Source organism: Tamandua tetradactyla, chromosome 16 (genome assembly GCF_023851605.1).
Source record: "Tamandua tetradactyla isolate mTamTet1 chromosome 16, mTamTet1.pri, whole genome shotgun sequence".
In the NCBI taxonomy this organism is placed as follows: domain Eukaryota; kingdom Metazoa; phylum Chordata; class Mammalia; order Pilosa; family Myrmecophagidae; genus Tamandua; species Tamandua tetradactyla.
The window spans coordinates 78,955,656-78,974,764 of NC_135342.1; the positions used below are offsets into that span (position 1 = coordinate 78,955,656).

The following is a 19,109-nucleotide window of genomic DNA, read 5'->3' on the forward strand; positions in this document are numbered from 1 at the left end:
GGTTTGGTAATGGATGGAGAGATTTTCAGATGTGAGGACTGGTTGCATTTGGGGCGCATCTAGTGGGTAGGGATCAGGGATGCTGCTAAACATACTACAGTGCACGGGACAGTCCCACAGAACGATCCAGCCCAAATGTCTGCAGGGTGCCTGGAGGACCCCCTGCTGCACCACCCACTGGCGGCACGGGTCACAGCTGTGGACGGATGACATCCCTGGTCAGGAAAATGTCCCAACCCTCGGATCACTGTCTGACATTAGGAAAGGCCAGCAAGGGAAAGTAGGAACACTGGGTGGGAGTGTAGGGTCATCCATCCCTCTGCTCAGTGAGAGAGAAACAAAAACCAAAAGTCAGGGTCCCACCCTTAGGGTGCTTCTGCCCATTTTCAGAAAGCAATGCCAAGCCCACCACGGGTTGTGCGGGCCTGACTCAGAGGTGTGTGGAGTCCCAAGAGCCTGTTCAGTGGGAGCTGAGCTGGTCTGCAGGTCAGGGAAAGCTTCTGGGGGGCAGGGACCATTTTGCTAAGAGCTGAGGGATGGGGAGGATTTTACTAGTCTGCTAGGTAAAGGGAGCAGGGAACTGTGTCCTGGCCAGAGGGAACAGCATATGCAAAGGCCCAGTGGCAGAAAGAGCCTGATAAGCCCTGGTGTAGGAAAGGCCAGGGTGCCAGCATGCCGGAGGAGAGGGAAGGGGGAGGGAGCGAGGAGGGGTGTGCAGCCCAAGGTTGGCTGGTTGCAGTGGGGGTGGAGAGAAAGGGGGACAGAGGACAGGAGACCCAGTGTGTCAGGGATCCTGGCCCTGCTGCTCCTGAGAATCAGCTGGGGAGCTTTGGAGACGGCTGAACCCTGATTTAAAGGACTGCGTTCACCTGGTCTGGGGCTCCAGCTGCCATTTGACCCTCTGCTGATTCTAGCTCACAGCTGGGCTCCGAGCACTGGGCTGGCCCACTTGTAGGCTCTTGGTGTGCCTGTTCTCATCCTTGTCCTCAGAGTCCAGGCGAGGTTCTAAACTTTGGAATAGGGAGGAGAAGGAGGTTTGCAGTCAGATTTGCTTTTAGGAGAAAAACAAGGGCAAGTGACTGAGTCCCCGCAAACCCTAATTTGGGGGTGGGCCCAGGTCCTGGGAAGGAACCAAGAGAAACTGTTAGTTTGTTTAGATCTGGCCTTGTGGCTGCAGTGGGCTAGGGGAAACACAGGGCGACCTTTAAAATTCACTTTTTGAGAATAAGTGTCAATGGCTGAGAGATCCTGGAGGTTATTCTTACGCATTAAGTAGATATCACCTTGTTGTTCAAGATGTAGTGGAGAGGCTGGAGGGAACTGCCTGAAAATGTAGAGCTGTGTACCTGTAGCCATGTTTCTTGATGATGATTGAACAATGATATAGCTTTCACAATGAGACTCTGTGAATGTGAAAACCTTATGTCTGATGCTCCCTTTAGCTACTATATCAACAGAAGAGTAGAACATATGGAATAAAAATAAATAATAGGGGGAACAAATGTTAAATGTAGTTTGAAATGCTAGTGGTAAATGAAAGCAAGGGGTAAGGGGTATGGTATGTATAATCTTTTTTTTCTCTATTATCGTTTTATTTCTTTTTCTAAATTGATGCAAATGTTCTAAGAAATTATGAATATGCAACTATGTAATGATATTAAGAATTACTGATTGTATATGTAGAATGGAATGATATCTTAATGTTTTGTTTGTTAATTTTTTTAATTAATAAAAAAAAGTTAAAAAAAAAATTCACTTTTTGCCCCATGTAGACCTGGCTTCATAGCTTACTTCTGCCTGGAGGGGACCCTTTTCCTTCAGCTCTCCCCAGTGGCCAGAGCCACGGTGGCCAGACCCCGGACTCTGCTGGGTGGGAGGCAGGCTTGCTGGAGCCTGAGTAAGAAGCTGGCTGTTGCCCCACATGAGGGACAATCAGCTGTGCTTTAAGGGGGCAGATAGTCAAGGAATGAAGGTCACGAACAGGGCTGGGTCTGATTCTCCAAGAACAGCCAAGAACATCTGTTTTCATTCACAGCCTGAAGACAGGGCTGGATCTTAAAGGCAAGGGTAGGTGGTGCAGCTCTGCAACCCTTGCCACCCCTGCCTACCCTGCTTTTTGCTGAGGAGGCAGCTGCAGGAATCAGGGCCTTCCCAGGTGTGCATTGCCTTGAGGTCACCTACCCAATCCACCTCCCTTAACAGCTTCCAGGCTCAGAGAGGTGCACAGGCTCTTCCAGAGCCACACAGCTGAGCATTTGCCAACTTCTCCATCAGGACCAGGAAGCACCATGCCTGGGGCCCACGGGGCTTTGAGGGGCCCTAGGATGCATCTTTGTTTCTCTTTAAATCAGAAGAAAAAATGAATATAATCCAGCTTGAGTTATATTTGTCTTTATATCAGTCCACTTGTGAAGATAATATATATATATTTTTGATGGAAGGAGCCTGTGGCAGGAACATGTGTCCTGTGCCCACAGCTGCTCCTGTAGACCCCAAGCCTAGGGTCAGCCTGCCGGCCTCCTCACTTCTCCCCACGGCCAACAACCTCTAGTCAGGCCAGTCTGGATTGCAAGCCCACTCTCCTTCCACTCTCTCACCCTTAAATTTTCTGCTAGAAAGTCACTTCCTCAGGGAAACTTCCCCGGCTTTTCTGGCCAAGTTAAAGCCCTCTGTTGTGTGCTTGTGTTGAGTACTGCTCTCTCCCCTGAGCACATGGTGTGATGGTTTCAGGCATAGAGTCTGCAACTGGATGCCTCCATTCAAATCCGGGCTCCACCACTTACCACCCATGTATCACCCACTGGGCAAATTCACAACCTCTCTGGTTAAATTGCTCATCTCTCAAGGCTTTGTTTCCTTGTCTGTAAAATGGGGCTGATAGGTAGGATCAACCAGACAGAGTTGTCACAGATTATGTGAGTGTTTTTAAAGACACATACATGAGTGTTACTTAAAACCATTGCTGATTAGTATCTGATTCCTCCATTTCACTGTCAGCCCCATAAGGAGGGGTTGAGGGGGCTGGACCTGGTTTTACTCTTTGGTATCCTCTGGCCTCGCACGTAGTAGGTACTCAAATGTTTGAATGAATGTACTCCCCTCTTCATTATACCAGTATCTTTCTCTCTGCTGGTAGTCATTTGTACTCTAGCATGAAGTATGCTCTAATGATGCAGTGTGTGATGGTTAGGTTCATGTGTCAACTTGGTCAGGTAATGGTGCCCAGTTGTCAGGTCAAGCAAGTACTGGCCTAACTGTTATCATGAAAACATTTTGTGGACTTAAATCATAAATACATTGATTGCATCTATGGTTGATGATATCTACAATAACTAAGGAGAGTATCTTCAGTGATGAAGGACATTTCAGACAATCAGTTGAAGGCTTTTAAGAGGAGAGGTGATGATTTCAGCAGTCAGAAGAGAGAATTTTCATCTCTACTTCAGATAGCTAGCTTCTCCTGGGGAATTCATCGAAAACCTTCATCCTAGTTGCCAGCTTGTGGCCTGCTCTACAGAATTTGAACTCGTATGTCCCCACAGTTGCATGAGACATTTTTATAGAATCTCATAATAGAGAGCCATTTTCTCTTTCATTTCACTGGCTCCCCAGGTGGGATACATTTTCAGACTCCCACTTGCTGTCTCCCATTCACTCCCCCACTTACCTTCTCCCTGCTTCCTTACCTCAATAAATCTGTTAAGCTTTGACTCGCTGTCCTGTGTGGATTACTTAACAATGCCATGCCTAACAGCTGGTGCCGAAACCCGGGATGGAGGTCAGAGTGAGGCTTAGCTCTCTGGCCCCTTGAGGCGATGGGACCGTCTTCTAGTTAACCCTGTTCGGAGATTAGATTGAGGTTTGTGTCACTGGCCCCTTGGGGCAATGGGACAGCCTTTCAGTCAACTCCATCCCCTGAATTGCATAGTTGTTTAGGTTTCCATGTGATTAACGGCTTGAGTTCACCAGTTCAGACCATCTCGATGTGTTGCTGACCCACACCCATAGCACTCAAACATCTACAAGTAATTCGGCCCTAGGTAAGTGACGTCTTTCTACCCAGATCTTCCCCTTGAGAACTTTGTGTCTCAAGGACGGCCGCCCTGTGGCATTGCAGCCCACTTTAGCACAGCACCCTGGTCTGAAATCTGAGCACTCAGTCAAAACTCTCCAGCTCTGATAGCATTTTTCCCCATTGTGGCAGTGAAAAGTAGCCTGGGGGATACCCTGAGTGAAAGACTGCACACACTCTCCTGGTCCCCAACAACAAACCGGGGTGCCGGCTTTGTTGATGTCGCTGGATTATGGATCTGGGCAGTTAGTCTCACTTACAGCTATGCCTGCCCATAAGCTACCAATGGAGCTGATAACTGTTAGCCTTGAAGGGAGCCGTTAAACATAAGTCTCCATGAGCAGACCTCTGTAAGCCTCTTGCAAGCAAAATCCCTAGTATGTAGCAAACATCCTCCTCCGTTTTAATTGAAATTTAAACTGTGCAATGCAATTTGGCTGCAATACCCTTTAGAACAACAAAAGCGGCCGCAAGATGGCACTCTCGATTAGCACATGGTCTGATGCTCCCTGCTCCCTACTCTCAAACTTAACAAATTTGTTAAAATCTTGGCCTTCCTCTGTGCCCCTCTATCCTCTGTCACTTCACCTCCTTCATGAAAAACCTTCTAAGCTTTCTGCCCCTCAGTAAATCTCTTTAATGCCGAGGAGTCTTTCATCAAAAGCCTTCCAAGCCTCCTGCCCCTCTTCAGTCACTTCTTCTTCTTCGATTCCGCTAACCATCCTCCACCAAAGCCTAATGAAGTATTGGTTGATTATTAAGTCAGTGTGATAAGTGTTTTATGTCTATTTAATTGTTGATTAATGTATCCGGTATGTGTTCTGAGCAGCGTTTGAAGCCCTGGCCTAAATTTGTCTGTTGGCTATATGCCTACAAAATGAGTAATCCGACAATTAATCAATATTTAGTGAAGTTGATTAAGCCTGTTTAAATGCTAGTCGGAACTTCCGGAGAAGATGGCGGCTTAGTAAGATGCATGGGTCTTAGTTCCTCATCCAGAACAGCTACTAAAGAAATAGAAACGGTACAGAACAGCTCCCGGAGCCACGGCAGAGACCAAAAAGACAGCATACCCCATTCTGGAACGGCTGAACTGGAAGGGAGAATCTGCAGCGGTGAGATCACCGAGGGGCAAGCACTTCCCCGGGCCGGGGCAGCTGGCGGCTGGAGTCCCTCCCTCCCTCCTTCCCAGGCTGGCTGGGAGAATTGGACAGGTGGTCTCCTCAAGCCGTGGCGGCTGGCACCCTCCCCCACATGGCCCCCCGGACCGGCTGGGAGAATTGGATCGGAGGTCCCCCAAGCTGCGGAGACCGGCAACCGGGGTCCCTTCCACACATGTGGCTTCCCGGTCCAGCTGGGAACGTTGGATAGGCACTCTCCCAAGCCACGGCGGCCAGCGCCCCCCCCGCCACGCTTGGCGTCCCGGGCCGGCTGGGAGATTTGGACCAGCACTCCTCCAAGCCGTGGAGGCCGGCGACCCTCCCCACGCGCAGATTCCCGGGCTGGCTGGAAGATCTGGATCGGCACTCCCCCAAGCCCCTTCGGCTGGCAACCCTTCCCCACAGCGAAAGTTTTCCAAAGTTAAAGGAGCCACAGCATCTTTTACTGGTGGGTCCCACAGACAGACGAGCACCACAAGTGCCACCTACTCGGCAGGATAAGAAAAACAGAGCCCAGAGATTTCACAGAAAAATCTTTCAACCTGCTGGGTCCCACACCCAGGGAAATCTGATTAAATGCCCAGATGCCAGCAGAAAATAACGGATCATGCTCGGAAAATTGAAGATATGGCCCAGTCAAAGGAACAAACCAATAGTTCAAATGAGATACAGGAGCTGAAACAACTAATGCTGAATATACGAACAGAAATGGAAAACCTCTTCAAAAACCAAATCAATAAATTGAGGGAGGACATGAAGAAGACATGGGCTGAACAAAAAGAAGAAATAGGAAATCTGAACTATGGGAGTGAAGGACAAAGTAGAAAAGATGGAAAAAACAATGGATACCTACAATGATAGATTTAAAGAGACAGAAGCTAGAATTAGTTAACTGGAGGATGGAACATCTGAATTCCAAAAAGAAACAGAAACTATAGGGAAAAGAATGGAAAAATTTGAGCAGGGGATCAGGAAACTGAATGACAATATGAAGCGCACAAATATACATGTTGTGGGTGTCCCAGAAGGAGAAGAGAAGGGAAAAGGAGGAGAAAAACTAATGGAAGAAATTATCACTGAAAATTTCCCAACTCTTATGAAAGACCTAAAATTACAGATCCAAGAAGTGCAGCGCACCCCAAAGAGAATAAATGCTAGTCAGTGTATTATCTGATTATAGAAGGAGTTAATGTCTGTTTTGAGTGGTTAATCCCTATTTATTAGCTAGTGTCTTCAGTCTAGTTATTAATTAATGTGTTCTTCCATTTATATTAATCAAATGGTCGTAACTGGTTACAAACTAACACATTCCTGGCATTGTTTAACAGTTAAGAATATTTTTGAAAAATTTCATCCCTTCCTCTATTATTTTATAATATCTCTGTCTCTTGTCTCTTTCATAAATATTATTATTAGAAGGAAATATGCAAGTTCAAAACCTTTGTGAATTTATTATCAAATTTATTTCTGATTATGTGCAGTCTAAATAAATAAAAAGTATAGGTGGAATGAACACAGAATGTAATAGAGAGTTTAAAAAGATGAATTTTGTTTGCTCTAATCATTTTTGGTTGTAAGTTCTGAATGATTATAAACAGCTATAAAAAAGGAGTTTATCAAAGTGAACTGTCTGTCATAGAATAGAGAGTTGTAAAGAAAGAGTTTGAAAATTAATCTATGTATCATAGGAAGTGCTAATCAAAATTTAATAGGTCTGTTTATCATATATTTCAAGTAAAGGAAAGCTTTTATGTCAAGCTTGGTATTAATACAAAACTAAAGTTAAGCTTTCTCTGTGTTCTGTTAACATTGATTGTTTGTGTGCTCTTAATGTAAAATATTTTGAAAAACATTTTTTCTTAATCATCCAAGTACTGTGTCTAGAAGTTTTTACATCAGAATAATATCCTTATTAATGTTTATGTTGGCATTTGCCTTTTTTTCAGAAGATGTCTTCTCACTGTTAGTGAAAAGCTGTCACAAATAATTTGTTCTTTCACTTGTATAAGTAAGGTGGTAGAATAACCTGTTGCATAAAAAATATTTGGGAAGTATAACAATGGTTAAAAGGGATTTTCTGTCTTGTTACTAATTAAATTTAAATAAGGAAAATATTCATATATTTGGACGTTGTATAAATTCCTAAAAATTTAACAGTATTCTCACTGTCAGTGTTATATACTGATACTAATCTGTATAATATTAAGCAATGGTATGATGTTATTAATCACAGTTTTAGTTATTCTTTAAAAAGCTACAACTCAGAGAAATAGCCAAATTATCCGTTGCACTGCTCTGCTCTAATACATCTAATGGAGGAGAGAAGGGCTTCTGCTATGATTTGTTAACATGAAACAGCTGTCTGGTGATTTCTTTCTAAAGATAACTTCATTAATGAAATCTTATAAAGGTTAGCACTTATACTGTAAACTTTGCTATCTTTAAATTCTGAGGTGCTTTACTCTTTATATAGCCCAGTAATTCCCTGAACTCTAAATGTCTGTGTGATACCTAAAACTCTCTTTTAGTCCGCCAACTCTGAAAATTAGCAAAGTCCACACAGAAATGGTTAAAAAAAATAAAAGACATCAAACTTCAATTAAAAATGTGATGAAACGAATCTGGTTAAAGCCAAAATAAATCAATATACAAGTAAGAAATATTATTGTTTGTATGTTAAAGTTTTAACTTTTGTGTGCGATAAAAGAAAAATAGTGAATTAAACAACCTAATTCAGCTTTATTTAATATGGAGCCTAGAATAAGAAATAAAATCTTTATAATGTTATATACAAGTTAATGTTTTATACCCTACATTTCAGAGTGTTTGGGGCAGAAAATGAAAAAGTGTCTGCAAGGTCCCTTGAGGAACTGGGAAAAATAAAACTATTAGGAATTTCCTAGATAAGCAATCTTAATATTTTTCTTAAGAAAAAGGGTCTCTCCAATTTATTAAGCTAAGGTTTCAGTTTTAAGGCTTGCCCTTATGAAACTTATTTCTGTAATAGTAAACTAAACCTGCTTAAAATTAGTGCCTAGGAGCCATTTCCCTGCTGTTGCTCAAATGTGGTCTCTCTCTAAGTCAAACTCTGAGCTTCCCCCCAATGCAGGACATTATTTTCAGGAGTATAAGCCTGGTGCTGGTAGCATAAAACATAATGGGCTCTGGCATCGCAAAACATAACTGACCCTGGCACTGTGAAGCATAAGCTGAAAGGATGACACTGGCCCCGACATCATGGATGAACTGACCAAAGGGGGAAAAGAAATAGAGTTTCAATGGCTAAGAGATTTCAAGTCAAGTTGAGAGGTTATTCTGGAGGTTACTTTTATGCAGGTGTAACTGCGAATACAAATTCATTTACTCTTATGCAGATAGAACAGCAAATGCAAATTCATCTTGGCTAGAAAATTTTTTCTCAGATTTTCTGTCATTCTTCTCCACCCTTCACAAGCTATTCTGCTTCCCCTCATTAGGCCCTAATTATCTTCATGCTAAATTTTCTCCTAGCCTCCTGCCTCTTACAATGTCTAACTTTGTTCACAGGTCAAAATAACCATAACCAACTAACAAAACTCTGAGAACATATTCCTACTACAACAGAAATTTGAAAACCTACGTCTGTCACAACAAGAACATCACTATCAGCCTGTTCCAACTGATAATGCCCAGAATCCCAGTGAATGATGCCCCTGCTTGGCTCAAAGCAATCTATGTCCCTCCCCGCACAACTACGCCCTTTTGTCTGCAGGAAGGAGCTAAAGAAAGAGCACAATGTCCCTGCTCCCTCCAAAAATTGCTTCGAGCTGGGCTAGAGCATACCCCCAAACCTAACCCCAACTCCAGTCAATTTTATTAGAATAAAAAGGCAGGAATGTCAGGTTTCAAAAAAGGAACTGTACATATAAAATGGACTCCATAACCAGGAGGCCTCTCGGCTTCTTTTGCAGAGCCTGATGTTTGAGAGAGAGAGCAGTGTGTCAGAGCCCCAGCAACCAATCAGATCATAGGTTAACAAGCCCCCACCCCGTCAAGGGACAACACACCACCTAGTAGGCACCCTCCCCTCCTGACGTCACTGTCCCTTTTAAGCACAGCTTCCAGAACAAAGAGCCGGACCCATTTTCTCTTTCCTTTTGCTGGCTCCCCAGGCAGGAACTATTTTCAGGCTCCCACCTGCTTTCTCCCTTTCACTCTCCCACCTACCTTCTCCCTGCTTCCTTACCTCAATAAATCTGTTAAGCTTTGAAAAAAAAACTCATAATATTTACAGCTACCTCCTGTTGACTCTGTTTCCCTAAGGAACCCTGACAGACGCACCATGGCCTCTGTCCCGTGGCACTTACTGGCCTGATCTGGGTCTCCACGGAAGAAAAGGAATGTGAGACCTCTGCGATCGGCCAGGGGTGTTGTAAAGGGGAGGAAGGGCAGGATTTCTCCGTGGGGCTGCGATTGGGAGCCTGCCCTCCGCCTCCTTAGTGTGAGGGCCCTGCACACGTGGCCCCTTTATTTTTATTAAAGGAGATGCTTCTCCCCCTTTCTGGGGGAGAGAAGCCTTCGGCGGGCTCAGCTGTAAGACCCCAGCAGGCGGGCCTCACCATCAGGGCCCTGGGGCCGTGGTGATGAAAGGACCTTGCCAGCTCCTGGGCTTCCCGGGGTGTCCTCACCCACAGATGTGCAGAAAGTTGCAGAACTTCTACGGATGGCAGCCTCTTAACTTTGGGTTCAAGTTCAGGTCACCAGAGCCACTTTGAACGTGAAGTTCTGAGGTTTGGCCAGAGACCCGGGAAGGGGTGCCGTCCCCGAAATTTTGCCAGGACCAGCCCGGCCTCGTCAACCCCCACTGGGCGCGTCCAGCGCGGCTGTCAGGCTGAGGCCCCATCCCGCCACTGATCAAAGGGACGCAACTGTTCTCCCAGGGAACAACTTATTCCATGTTTATTTCTCCTCTTGGAGCTTTTTCCCCTTCCACATAAAACCTGAACTGCTGATGTACTCCCTGAGTACTTACCCTTCCTGTCCTGAGGACATTATGAGTTAATATCTGCAAGAAATGAAAGGAAGGATTGCAGCTTGGCACTCTGGGTTTCTGGGATCTGAAAGACTGCTGCAAAACTTGTATTTTATTGAAGAACATTTATTGAGCACCAACTGCGTACCAATTCCTGTGCTATGTATTGAGGAGTTTGGTCACTAGCTGTGACCTTGGAAAACGTACTCAATTTTTGTGATCTTCTGTTTCTTTGTCTTTCGAACAGGAATAATTTTTTGTAGGGCTGTTGATTGAATTCATTCAGGCACTCAGCCAGTACCTATGAGGCCAGACCCCTCCCCATATTAGCTGCTTCTGGCTGCTTAACAAATGCCCACAAACTGAATGGCTTAAAACAATGCAAATTTATTGTCTTCCTGTCCTGGGGGTCAGAAACCCAACATGGTTTCATCGGGCTAATATTAACTCAAGGTGTTGGCAAGGCTGGTTCCTTCTGGAGGCTTTGGGGGAGAATGCATTCCCTGGCCTTTGCCAGCTTCCAGAGCCCACTTGCATTCCTAGGCCTTTGACCCCTTCCTTCATCTCCAAATCCAGCAGCATAGCATCTTCGAACCCCTCTCTCTCTGACTCATGCTTCTGTTGTGGCATCTCCTTCCCTCCCTCTGAACCCCCTGTCTCCTTGTGAGTTTATCTGTTCACCCAGACCATCTGGGATAATCTTCCCATTTCAAGATCCTTAATTTGATCACCTGTCAAATGTCCCTTTTGGCATGTGAGGTCACACTCATGGGATTAGGACATGGACATCTTTGGGGGACTCTTATCTGCCCTACCACAGGGGAGAGTTGGGAATTTCAGGTGGTGTGAGAGAAGCAGGTTGCAACTTTAAAAGCAATGCCTCAATAAGTACATGAAGCTTGAGCAACAACTAGAAAGAATTGGGGACATTAGCTAAGCAGGGATCTGGGGAGAGAGTGCTCTGGGGGGAGGGACAGCCAGTGCAAAGGCCCTGCGGCAGGAGCCGTCAAGGAGAGGCTGGAGCGGCATGAGCAAGGCGGAGAGAAGATGGAGGTGGTACAGTCCTTGCATGGTGCTCACGAGGTCGCAGGCACTGCATGCAGTAACTGCTCAGCGAAGGGGGCCCCGTCCTCTTCCTGGCGGGCAATTCAGAGATGGAACCACACAGTCCTATCCTCAATAGGTTCACGGTCACGTGAGGAGCAGGATGCTGGCACAACTCTCTTGTGCATATTGCAGTTGATCCGACCCTCATAATTGCTCCCATTTACAGATGAGAAGGCTTCCCTGCAAGCGCTGACCACGGGCCATGCTTTCAGAGGACTTTCTGTGGACAGGTGCAGTGCCAAAGGCTTGGCTGCAACCGTCCATTAATTCTCACAGTTGTGCTCCTTCTGGGACCACTTACTGACCAGGACATGGAGGGGGCTTCAGAGCCGTTGAACCATCTGGAGGGTCCGAAGTTGCTCAGCCACGTGGTGGTGGAGCTGGAGGTGGTGGAACTGGAGGAAGAAAGCGACTTTCCCTCACCCTGTGTCTGTCGGGATTCAGTGAGGGGAAGTGAAGCCACTGCAGGTGCTCCACACAGAGGAGATTTTATCTGGTGACCTGACTACAGAGCACTGGAAGAGCTGCGGGAGCCTGAGGGGAAGGGCCATCACCCAGAGCCCCCGAGCACGCTGGGTGCCTGTGCTGCTGGCATGTCCTGCTTACTCCCTCATCAGAAGGCCAGAAGCCTGCACCTTACTGTAGGAGCCGGGGCCTGTCACCACTCAATGCGGCCAAGCCTCAGACGCCTGCAGTGTCTGTCTCTGCCACTGCCACAGATGTATGGCTTCTCCCTTTCTTCCGCCTTCCATTGGCAGAACTTTGCTGGAGACCAGCTGAAGGGTGTCTGGGAAATGCACTGCCAGGCTTCCAGCCCCTGCTACACGAAGAGACTTTAGATTGGCAACAGTGGGGCTGACATGCAAATATCAGCACATCTAGCTCAATATCAAGACCAGGGCATTGCACTGGAGCCTCTGTGTGCTGGGCAAGCCTCCTAGCTGCTCTGTGCCTCAGTTTCTCCCTCTGTAGCATGGGGATAATGGGAGCACCTACCTCATAAGGCTCACATGAGACCCCTCTGAAATGCAAGAAGTGCTTAGAGTGGTGCCTGGCACACAGACTGTCCGTATTTGTCACTCGCCAGGAAGACAAGGGGGTTGCTGGATCCGGCATGTGGCACCCTGAGGGCTGACCTGGCCAACAGGTGGGAGATGCAGGTCATGAGGGGGGCAGCCCCCTTCACGGTACCCTCACTGTGTGCGAGGGCTGGCTGCTGGCCAGCACCCTCTCCTGCAGGGCCCAAAAGGAACCCTGAGGAGTGGGCTTTCATCACCAGCCCCATTTCACAGATGAACAAATGGAGGAGCAGCAAGCAGGAGAGGCCAAGTGGTGGAGCGGGCACTCAGGCCCCAGGTGTCTTTAGTCCAGAGCCTGCGTCCTTCCCTCTTCACCCCAGGTTCTCACGGCAGCAGCCACACAGCCCTGGGCCCGAGCCCCAGGTCAGCTACCCACTGCACGACCTCAGGCAAGTGTTGCCCTCTTTGTACCTCTATTTTCTCATCTTGGAAATGGGGAGCAAAATAGTACCTGGGGCTGCTGTGACCAGCCAGTGGCATACAGCGTTTGTGAAACATTGGACACAGTGAATTACATCCCTGTATAATATGCACACGCATATACACATGCACACACTCATGCATGCACACCACACACACACATGCACACACAAATATACATGCGTACACTCATGCACATGGTCTCGCAGACACTCACATCACACGAACACACCCATCACATGTGCACACAAGCCAGCATTTCCAGCACACTAATCATATACTAGCCACTTTGTGAACTGCACAATTTAATTTAGATCTCACAAGGAATGCGCCAGAGGAGTACCTGCCCACGGGGCCACTTCCCAGAGGGGGAGACCAGGGGGTGAGAAGGGTTAACTTCCTCCCAGCCCACATACCCTGCCAGTCCCCGCTCAGCAACATTATTCTAAAGAAAGTTTTCCGTGCAGTTTGTCAGCTTGGCTCAAAACTGGAACGAGGCAGCAGCAGTGAACCCCCACCCATTCCTGCAGGGCCGGTTTCCCTCCATGCCTGTCTGTCCCCAGCCCTGCTCTGGCCCCAGCACATCTCTCCTCTGGGCAGGAGACCGCCCAGCCTGCAAGGAAGTGCCTGTTATCCCTGAGTGACAGGGCCACTCCCGGCCACGTCTCCAAGCAAGCCTGGTGCCCCCTCCTCCCACCGCCGCCATCTGAGCTGCCTGGGCTGCAGACGCCCTGGCCCAAGTCTCGGGGGCCAGATGTTGTAGGCCAAGCTAAAAATAAGCTGCAGGCTGACCACCATCGAGGGGGCGTGTGCAGCCCACAATCCCGGCACCCGCTAAGCAGAGCTCACAGAGTGCGGCCGTGCAGCCCACAGGCTGCTCTGTTCCCAGCTTGGGCAGGGCTTGCCCAGCGAGCGGACTCCCTCTTCTCTGAGCGTCTGCACCCGGGGTGCCGCCCGGGAGGAAATTCTTCTACTGGCCACGGGATGGGCAGTGGCAGCAGCAGGATGGTCATCTGGGCTCTGTGTTTCCTGCTGCTTCTCCCTGAAGCCGGTTCTGCCAAGCCTCTCTGGAAACGGGCATTGCACGCGAAGCTAGGCGACAAGTCCCGCGTAAGTGCCAGGGCTGGGAGGCTGGAACAGCCCATGTCAGGTTGGGGGGTGGTGGGGAGAAGCAAGTGGTCCCCAGAAATTGCGCATCCTCCTTCAAACGCTCTTGGAAACGCGGCAGGGCAGGTATCCTCCTATATCTGGGTGTGATAAAGCTGGGAGGTAGGCAAATGGGATTCAGCCCTCAAAACACCTTGTCTGTAAGTAAGGAGGCAAAGGGGATCATGGCTTGTTTTTGTCTGTTGCAGTTAATACTTGCTTCCAAAAGAGAGCACCTGATGAAGGAGTCAAAGGTCTTAAAACGGAATGTTTTGTCTCAGCTCAATAACCCAGAGTATATGAAATCATTGTAGTCATTTATTCATTCAGTAAACGTTTTGTGAGGACCACTGTGGGCCAGGCATGGGGCAGGGTCCTTGGGGGGCAGTGAGGAAGGAGACACCAGCTTCTGCCCTCAAGAGTGACATAGTCAGATGGGGAGGAGGTCAGGGCACAAATGATGGGGGGCGTGGGGTAGCACGTGGGGAAAAGCATGCCCCTGGTAGCTGGCTGCCTGGGTTTGGATCAGGCTCTGCCTCTCAGCAGCTGTGTGTCTTTGAGCAAGTTGCTTGACAGCTCTGAGCACATCATCTCCTTTGTGAAAGACAGAGTTATGCGTTTCTTTAACCAGATATGTTTTATTCACTACTGTTTACCTGGCTCCGTCCCAGGCCGTGAGGACCCAGCCCCTGCCTTGGGGAACTCACATGATGGTGGGGGTTACAGGGAATAAATGAGAAATTAAAGGAAAGCACCTGTGGTGCTTGGTGACAAGTGCCAGGGAGAGAAGTACAGCAGAAAGGAAATGAGGGGGGAGAGTTGGGGTCGGGGCAAAGTGTCATTTTAGGTAATGCCTTCCCCCTCCCCACCCCGGGGGAGCACAAGCCTGAAGGATTGGAAGGAGCCAGGAGGATATCTGGGTGCAGAGGTCAAGATGATCATTCTCCCACTCTCGGCATATTCGTGAGCATTACAGGCCTCGTTAGGCCTGTAATGCTCACGAATTACACGAAAAAGTCTTCACGAATTTGAAGACTTTTCATCAAATAATTGTGAAATCAGTTGGTATGTGTCTACTTGGCTGGAATGTAAGTTCCTCAGAGCAGAGTACGATTCTGTCTTGTCCAGGGCTGGGGTCTCGATGCCTTGTGCGGTGTCTACCTTAAGCAGGTGCCCAATACATTCTTACTGGAAGATCGTGGGCAAAATGTAGGGAAAACAAAAAAGAAAGCAGGAGCAACTTTTTGGGGAGAGCCAGGAAAGGATTTCCAGGGTTGGGGATATTTGACCTAAGGATATGAAGGATGAATAGGAGTTTGCCAGGTAGAAAACAGAAGGGATGGAAATGTTTAATGATCCAGGCATGGTGGGGTACCTGAAATTTAATATTAAGGCTAATTTCTGTCTCTAGCTCATCAGGTCAGGGAGGTGCTCATGAGAAGACAGGAGGCTGTCTGGGAGGGGAAGAGTATAATAGAGATTGAAACGATGATAGGTATTTAGAGATGTTCATATGGAATAGTGTAGTCACAGAGGGCTTTCTGGAGGAGGTGGAGGCCCTGAGTGGATCTTGAAGAAGGATAAGAATTAGGAAGAAGAAGAACATTCCTGGAAGAAGGCTTGGCATCTGCAGAGGTGCAGAAGCAGAACTGTTGCCTCTGGGAGCCCCTACAGGAGCCTTTAGTTGCTGGAGGGGAGAGCTTAAGTGTGCAAGGAGTGGGGAGATCACTCTCCTCTTGGACTCCTCCCCACTCCGCTGCCCCAACAGGACAATGTAGTCCTCAGATTTGTCTAGCATTTTGGTTCTAGGGTCCCAAGGGGATTTCAATCACATTATCTGATTTTAGCTCCAACCAGGCCCAGAATGTCAGAGATGCAGATATTGTGACATTTTCATCTGGAGGAGCAGGAAAGTGGGGTGGGGGGGCGGGAGTTGAGGGAGAAGTGCATGGAGTGTGTGTGTGTGGGGGTTTCAATCTCCCACCCCAGATTGAAACTCCCTACTTACCCAAGTGTGTCCCAAACGTGTCCCAGGAAAGCCCCCAGAGAACAGGGAGGCGGGCAGGGTGTGGCGATTTCTTCAATGAGCTGTGTGGCCTCGGGCCACTCACTGCCTCTCTCTGGGCCTAAGGTCAGTACCTGTGGAATGAAGGGGGAGAGCTAGAAGCCCTCTGGGGCCCTGTCAACTCTGATCCTAACCTCCCTGCAACGTCCGGCAGAGAACTGAAGGGTGGCGGGAAGCACATCCGCGCGCTCAGAGGCAAGCCTTTCCCTCCCTGCAGGCAGTGGCTGTCCTCCCACGTGTCCTGGGACTCCCCAGGGGCTGCGGGGCTGCTCAGAGCGAGGTGAGGTCCGGGGCGTGCAGCAGCAGCCCGGAGCTGGCTCCTAAACCCTCTGGAAAGCCAACTTTGTTAAACACAGCTATCATTAAAAATTAAATCCTATTTACTTGCAAATAAATACTTACTTTAAAAGCAAGGCAAGAAATAAAAATTTTAAAAAGCAAGGCAGGAACTAGTCCTCGCTAGGTACTTCTGGTGCCGTCATTATTTTCCACCCTGTTCCTATCACTTGTGCTCTTGGCTGTTGCGCCTGCCGGGAGGAAGTGCTCTGTAACCATGGCAACTGCAGAGGCCCCACAGCAGGCTCTTTGCTGCCTGCACCTGCTTCTTGGGGGGCTTGCCCCTTGTCCCCCGCCAGCCCAGGTCCCCACATCCCGACCTCTCAGGACCGAGGTGGAGCCCCTTCTTGAGCCCCGGGTCTCCCCGCAGCCCACTTCCTTCTTGCGGGGTGGCCGCTGGCTTCCAGGGGGCCCTGGCTTGTTCCCTGCACGCGGCTGACATGCTCCCGGGCACGCGCTCAGGGACAGCGACAGGAAGGCGCCGGCCTTGCATTCCCACGGGGACACCCCTGGGAGGCGTCTCGGGCACATCCCGGGCCCTACGATCTCCCAGTTCCGCGACCTCGAGCAAATTTCTCTCCTCTCCCAGCCTCAGTTTCCTCATCCGCGCCTCCTCTGCAGGCTTAGTGGAAAGACCTCGGGCAACCTTGAGCTCGGTGCTGGGCACAGACCCCCGTCCCCCATGTGTGCTCTATTAAAAAAACAAAAAAGCACCAAAACCAAATATTTAAGAGGCGGAATAAAACAGAAGCAGAACGTTTGTAAACAGTCCAGGACCTTTCTGGGGAGCTGGGTGTCAGTTCTCATAGCTGGTTTTTTTGGCTTTGCCCTATGGCATTCGAGGAATCCCACAAGAAGGGCTGGATTTACCGAGCGCTCGCTATGTGTCTGGCCAAGTGTTCACTGTGTTAACTCTTGGGAGCCTTTCCTCAGACTTCCAGGGTCTCCATCACAGCAGCCCTGTTCGCCTTGGGGGTGGGGGGGAAGGGGGAGGTCCCTGCATCTTACTGTTGATGTGGGTCTCTTTTGTCCCTCTAAACTTCTTCCTAGAAATGGTTGTGCAGTTTGCGCCCTGTCCAGCGGCGCCTCACCGGCCGAAGGGGCAAGAAGCAGCAGCAGCAGCCAGGAGCAAAGGTTGCCCCTTTGTAACTCATCCTTCCTAGTGGGGCCCCTTTTGTAGCTTATCTGCACAGAGTTGTGTCCTTTGGTACAAGCACAAGGGCCCTGTTGTTGTCAGCAGCAGCCCTGCAGCTCGTGTGTCTCAGTTTCCCCAGCAAGGCCCTTCTGTGAGCTCTGAGTGGCTTCTAATACATCCCTTTCCTTTTTAGCTTACACCAGCCAGGGTGAGGGGGCAGGTCCCCTGGCCCTCCACCCCCCTCCCCATCGCTCCCGTCATTCCCTGACGTCCGTCACCCTCCCCTTTGCCCTGCTGGTCCCTGCCAGCCTGAGACCTTCCCTGGCTGCCCACATGCAGGACGGGCCAAGGACTGGGAGTTATAGGAGCTGGAGGGCAAATGCCCCAGCTTCCTCTCCCCTTCTCCACCGTTCCACCTGTTCCACCCCCTGTTCCGGGGACCCCGTTGGTTTGTGCTCCAGCGGCCCACGGCAGTCACTTAGTCATTCCACTCCCTGACCTGGCTCCTTCCTTCCCTGCCTCACCCCCACGCCCCCCTGGCACCCCCTCCCACAGATACCTGCAACAAAATCCTAAACTCTGATCTGCCTCTGGGAGTGAAGACCGTCGGGGTCTATGGCTTGCAACTGGCAGCCTTGACGGAAACTTTTCACACATCAGGAAACTGAGGCCGCGGAGCCACGCCATGCCAGCTAGGAAGGGGCAAGGCTGTCATGCAGCCTCAGGGACCTGGAGCTTTCTCTGGTCCTTGAAAGATGTGTGGCCACACCCCCGTTGTATCATCAGGTGCCAAGATGCCGCCGTCGCCAAGGCTAGAGGAGGGGCAAGCGGGTGCCAAAGTGGGGGCAACCCCACCGCAGCCATGGTCAGCCCCGCTGTTCGGCCAGGGCCTGGAATGGCTCGGCCAGGATGGAAGGGTGGGTGGAAGGAAGGAGAAGCAAATGCACAGCATGACTTTGAGGTCGCCTTGGGCAATCCCTTTTCCTTCTCTGGGCCCCAGCTTGCTCAGCTGAGCTTCTGGTCCTGAACTTCCAGATGGGAATGAGAGAAGAAGGAACACGCCAGGTGCCTGTGTGGTTGAGACTCAGGCACACGTGAGCCAGAGGTGGGCATTTAGTGCATTTGCCGTGTTGTGCCACTACCACCTCCATTTTGTTCCTTCCTGCCATTGCCCCAGCCACCTTCTGCTTTCCGTGTCTGTGGATTCGCCTGCGTTTGACATTTCACATAAATGGAAATGTACACTATGTGGCCCTTTGTGTTTTCATGGTAGCTTGTATTAGAACTTCATTCCTTTTAGCTGCTTTTCATTGTGGCTTTGCTTGGCATTTTATTAATTAACCATTTTTGCAATCGATAGAAACAAAAACCAAAACAAGGCCCCAAACCATCGTTTGCTTTCTTGGTGTGATATTTCCTTTAGTGTCCACCACTCGTTCTGGGACGGTGAACCACGAGCAGGCGGCGACCATGTCCCCGTCCAGCTCGGCTCTCCCCACCCCCGGAACAGTGCCCGGCTCAGAGGAGATCCTGGGAGTTACACAATTGCTGTTAAATGGATGAGTGGGTTACGGTAAA

General features: G+C 49.2%; 1 protein-coding gene and 1 long non-coding RNA gene across 4 annotated transcripts in view; one reads left to right on the plus strand and one right to left on the minus strand.

Moving 5' to 3' along the window:
- The window catches only part of WFDC1 (WAP four-disulfide core domain 1), a 79,343-nt gene that overhangs the window by 37,945 nt on the left and 22,289 nt on the right, over positions 1-19,109 (plus strand). For 2 of the 3 annotated variants that reach the window (XM_077133178.1, XM_077133177.1), the window contains exon 1: positions 13,397-13,959. The exons of the other annotated variant lie outside the window; for it this stretch is intronic. In XM_077133178.1, the coding sequence (XP_076989293.1) occupies positions 13,834-13,959 (126 nt within the window). In that variant the 5' untranslated portion in view covers positions 13,397-13,833. Of the gene's footprint in view, positions 1-13,396; positions 13,960-19,109 lie in introns of those variants that run through there. 3 annotated transcript variants of the gene reach the window in all.
- On the minus strand, positions 15,000-16,908 carry LOC143659853 (uncharacterized). The gene is made up of 4 exons (XR_013163793.1): positions 16,717-16,908; positions 16,463-16,587; positions 16,004-16,134; positions 15,000-15,183 (listed from the first exon to the last, which is right to left on the minus strand). It is a non-coding gene; the product is annotated as an uncharacterized LOC143659853 (long non-coding RNA).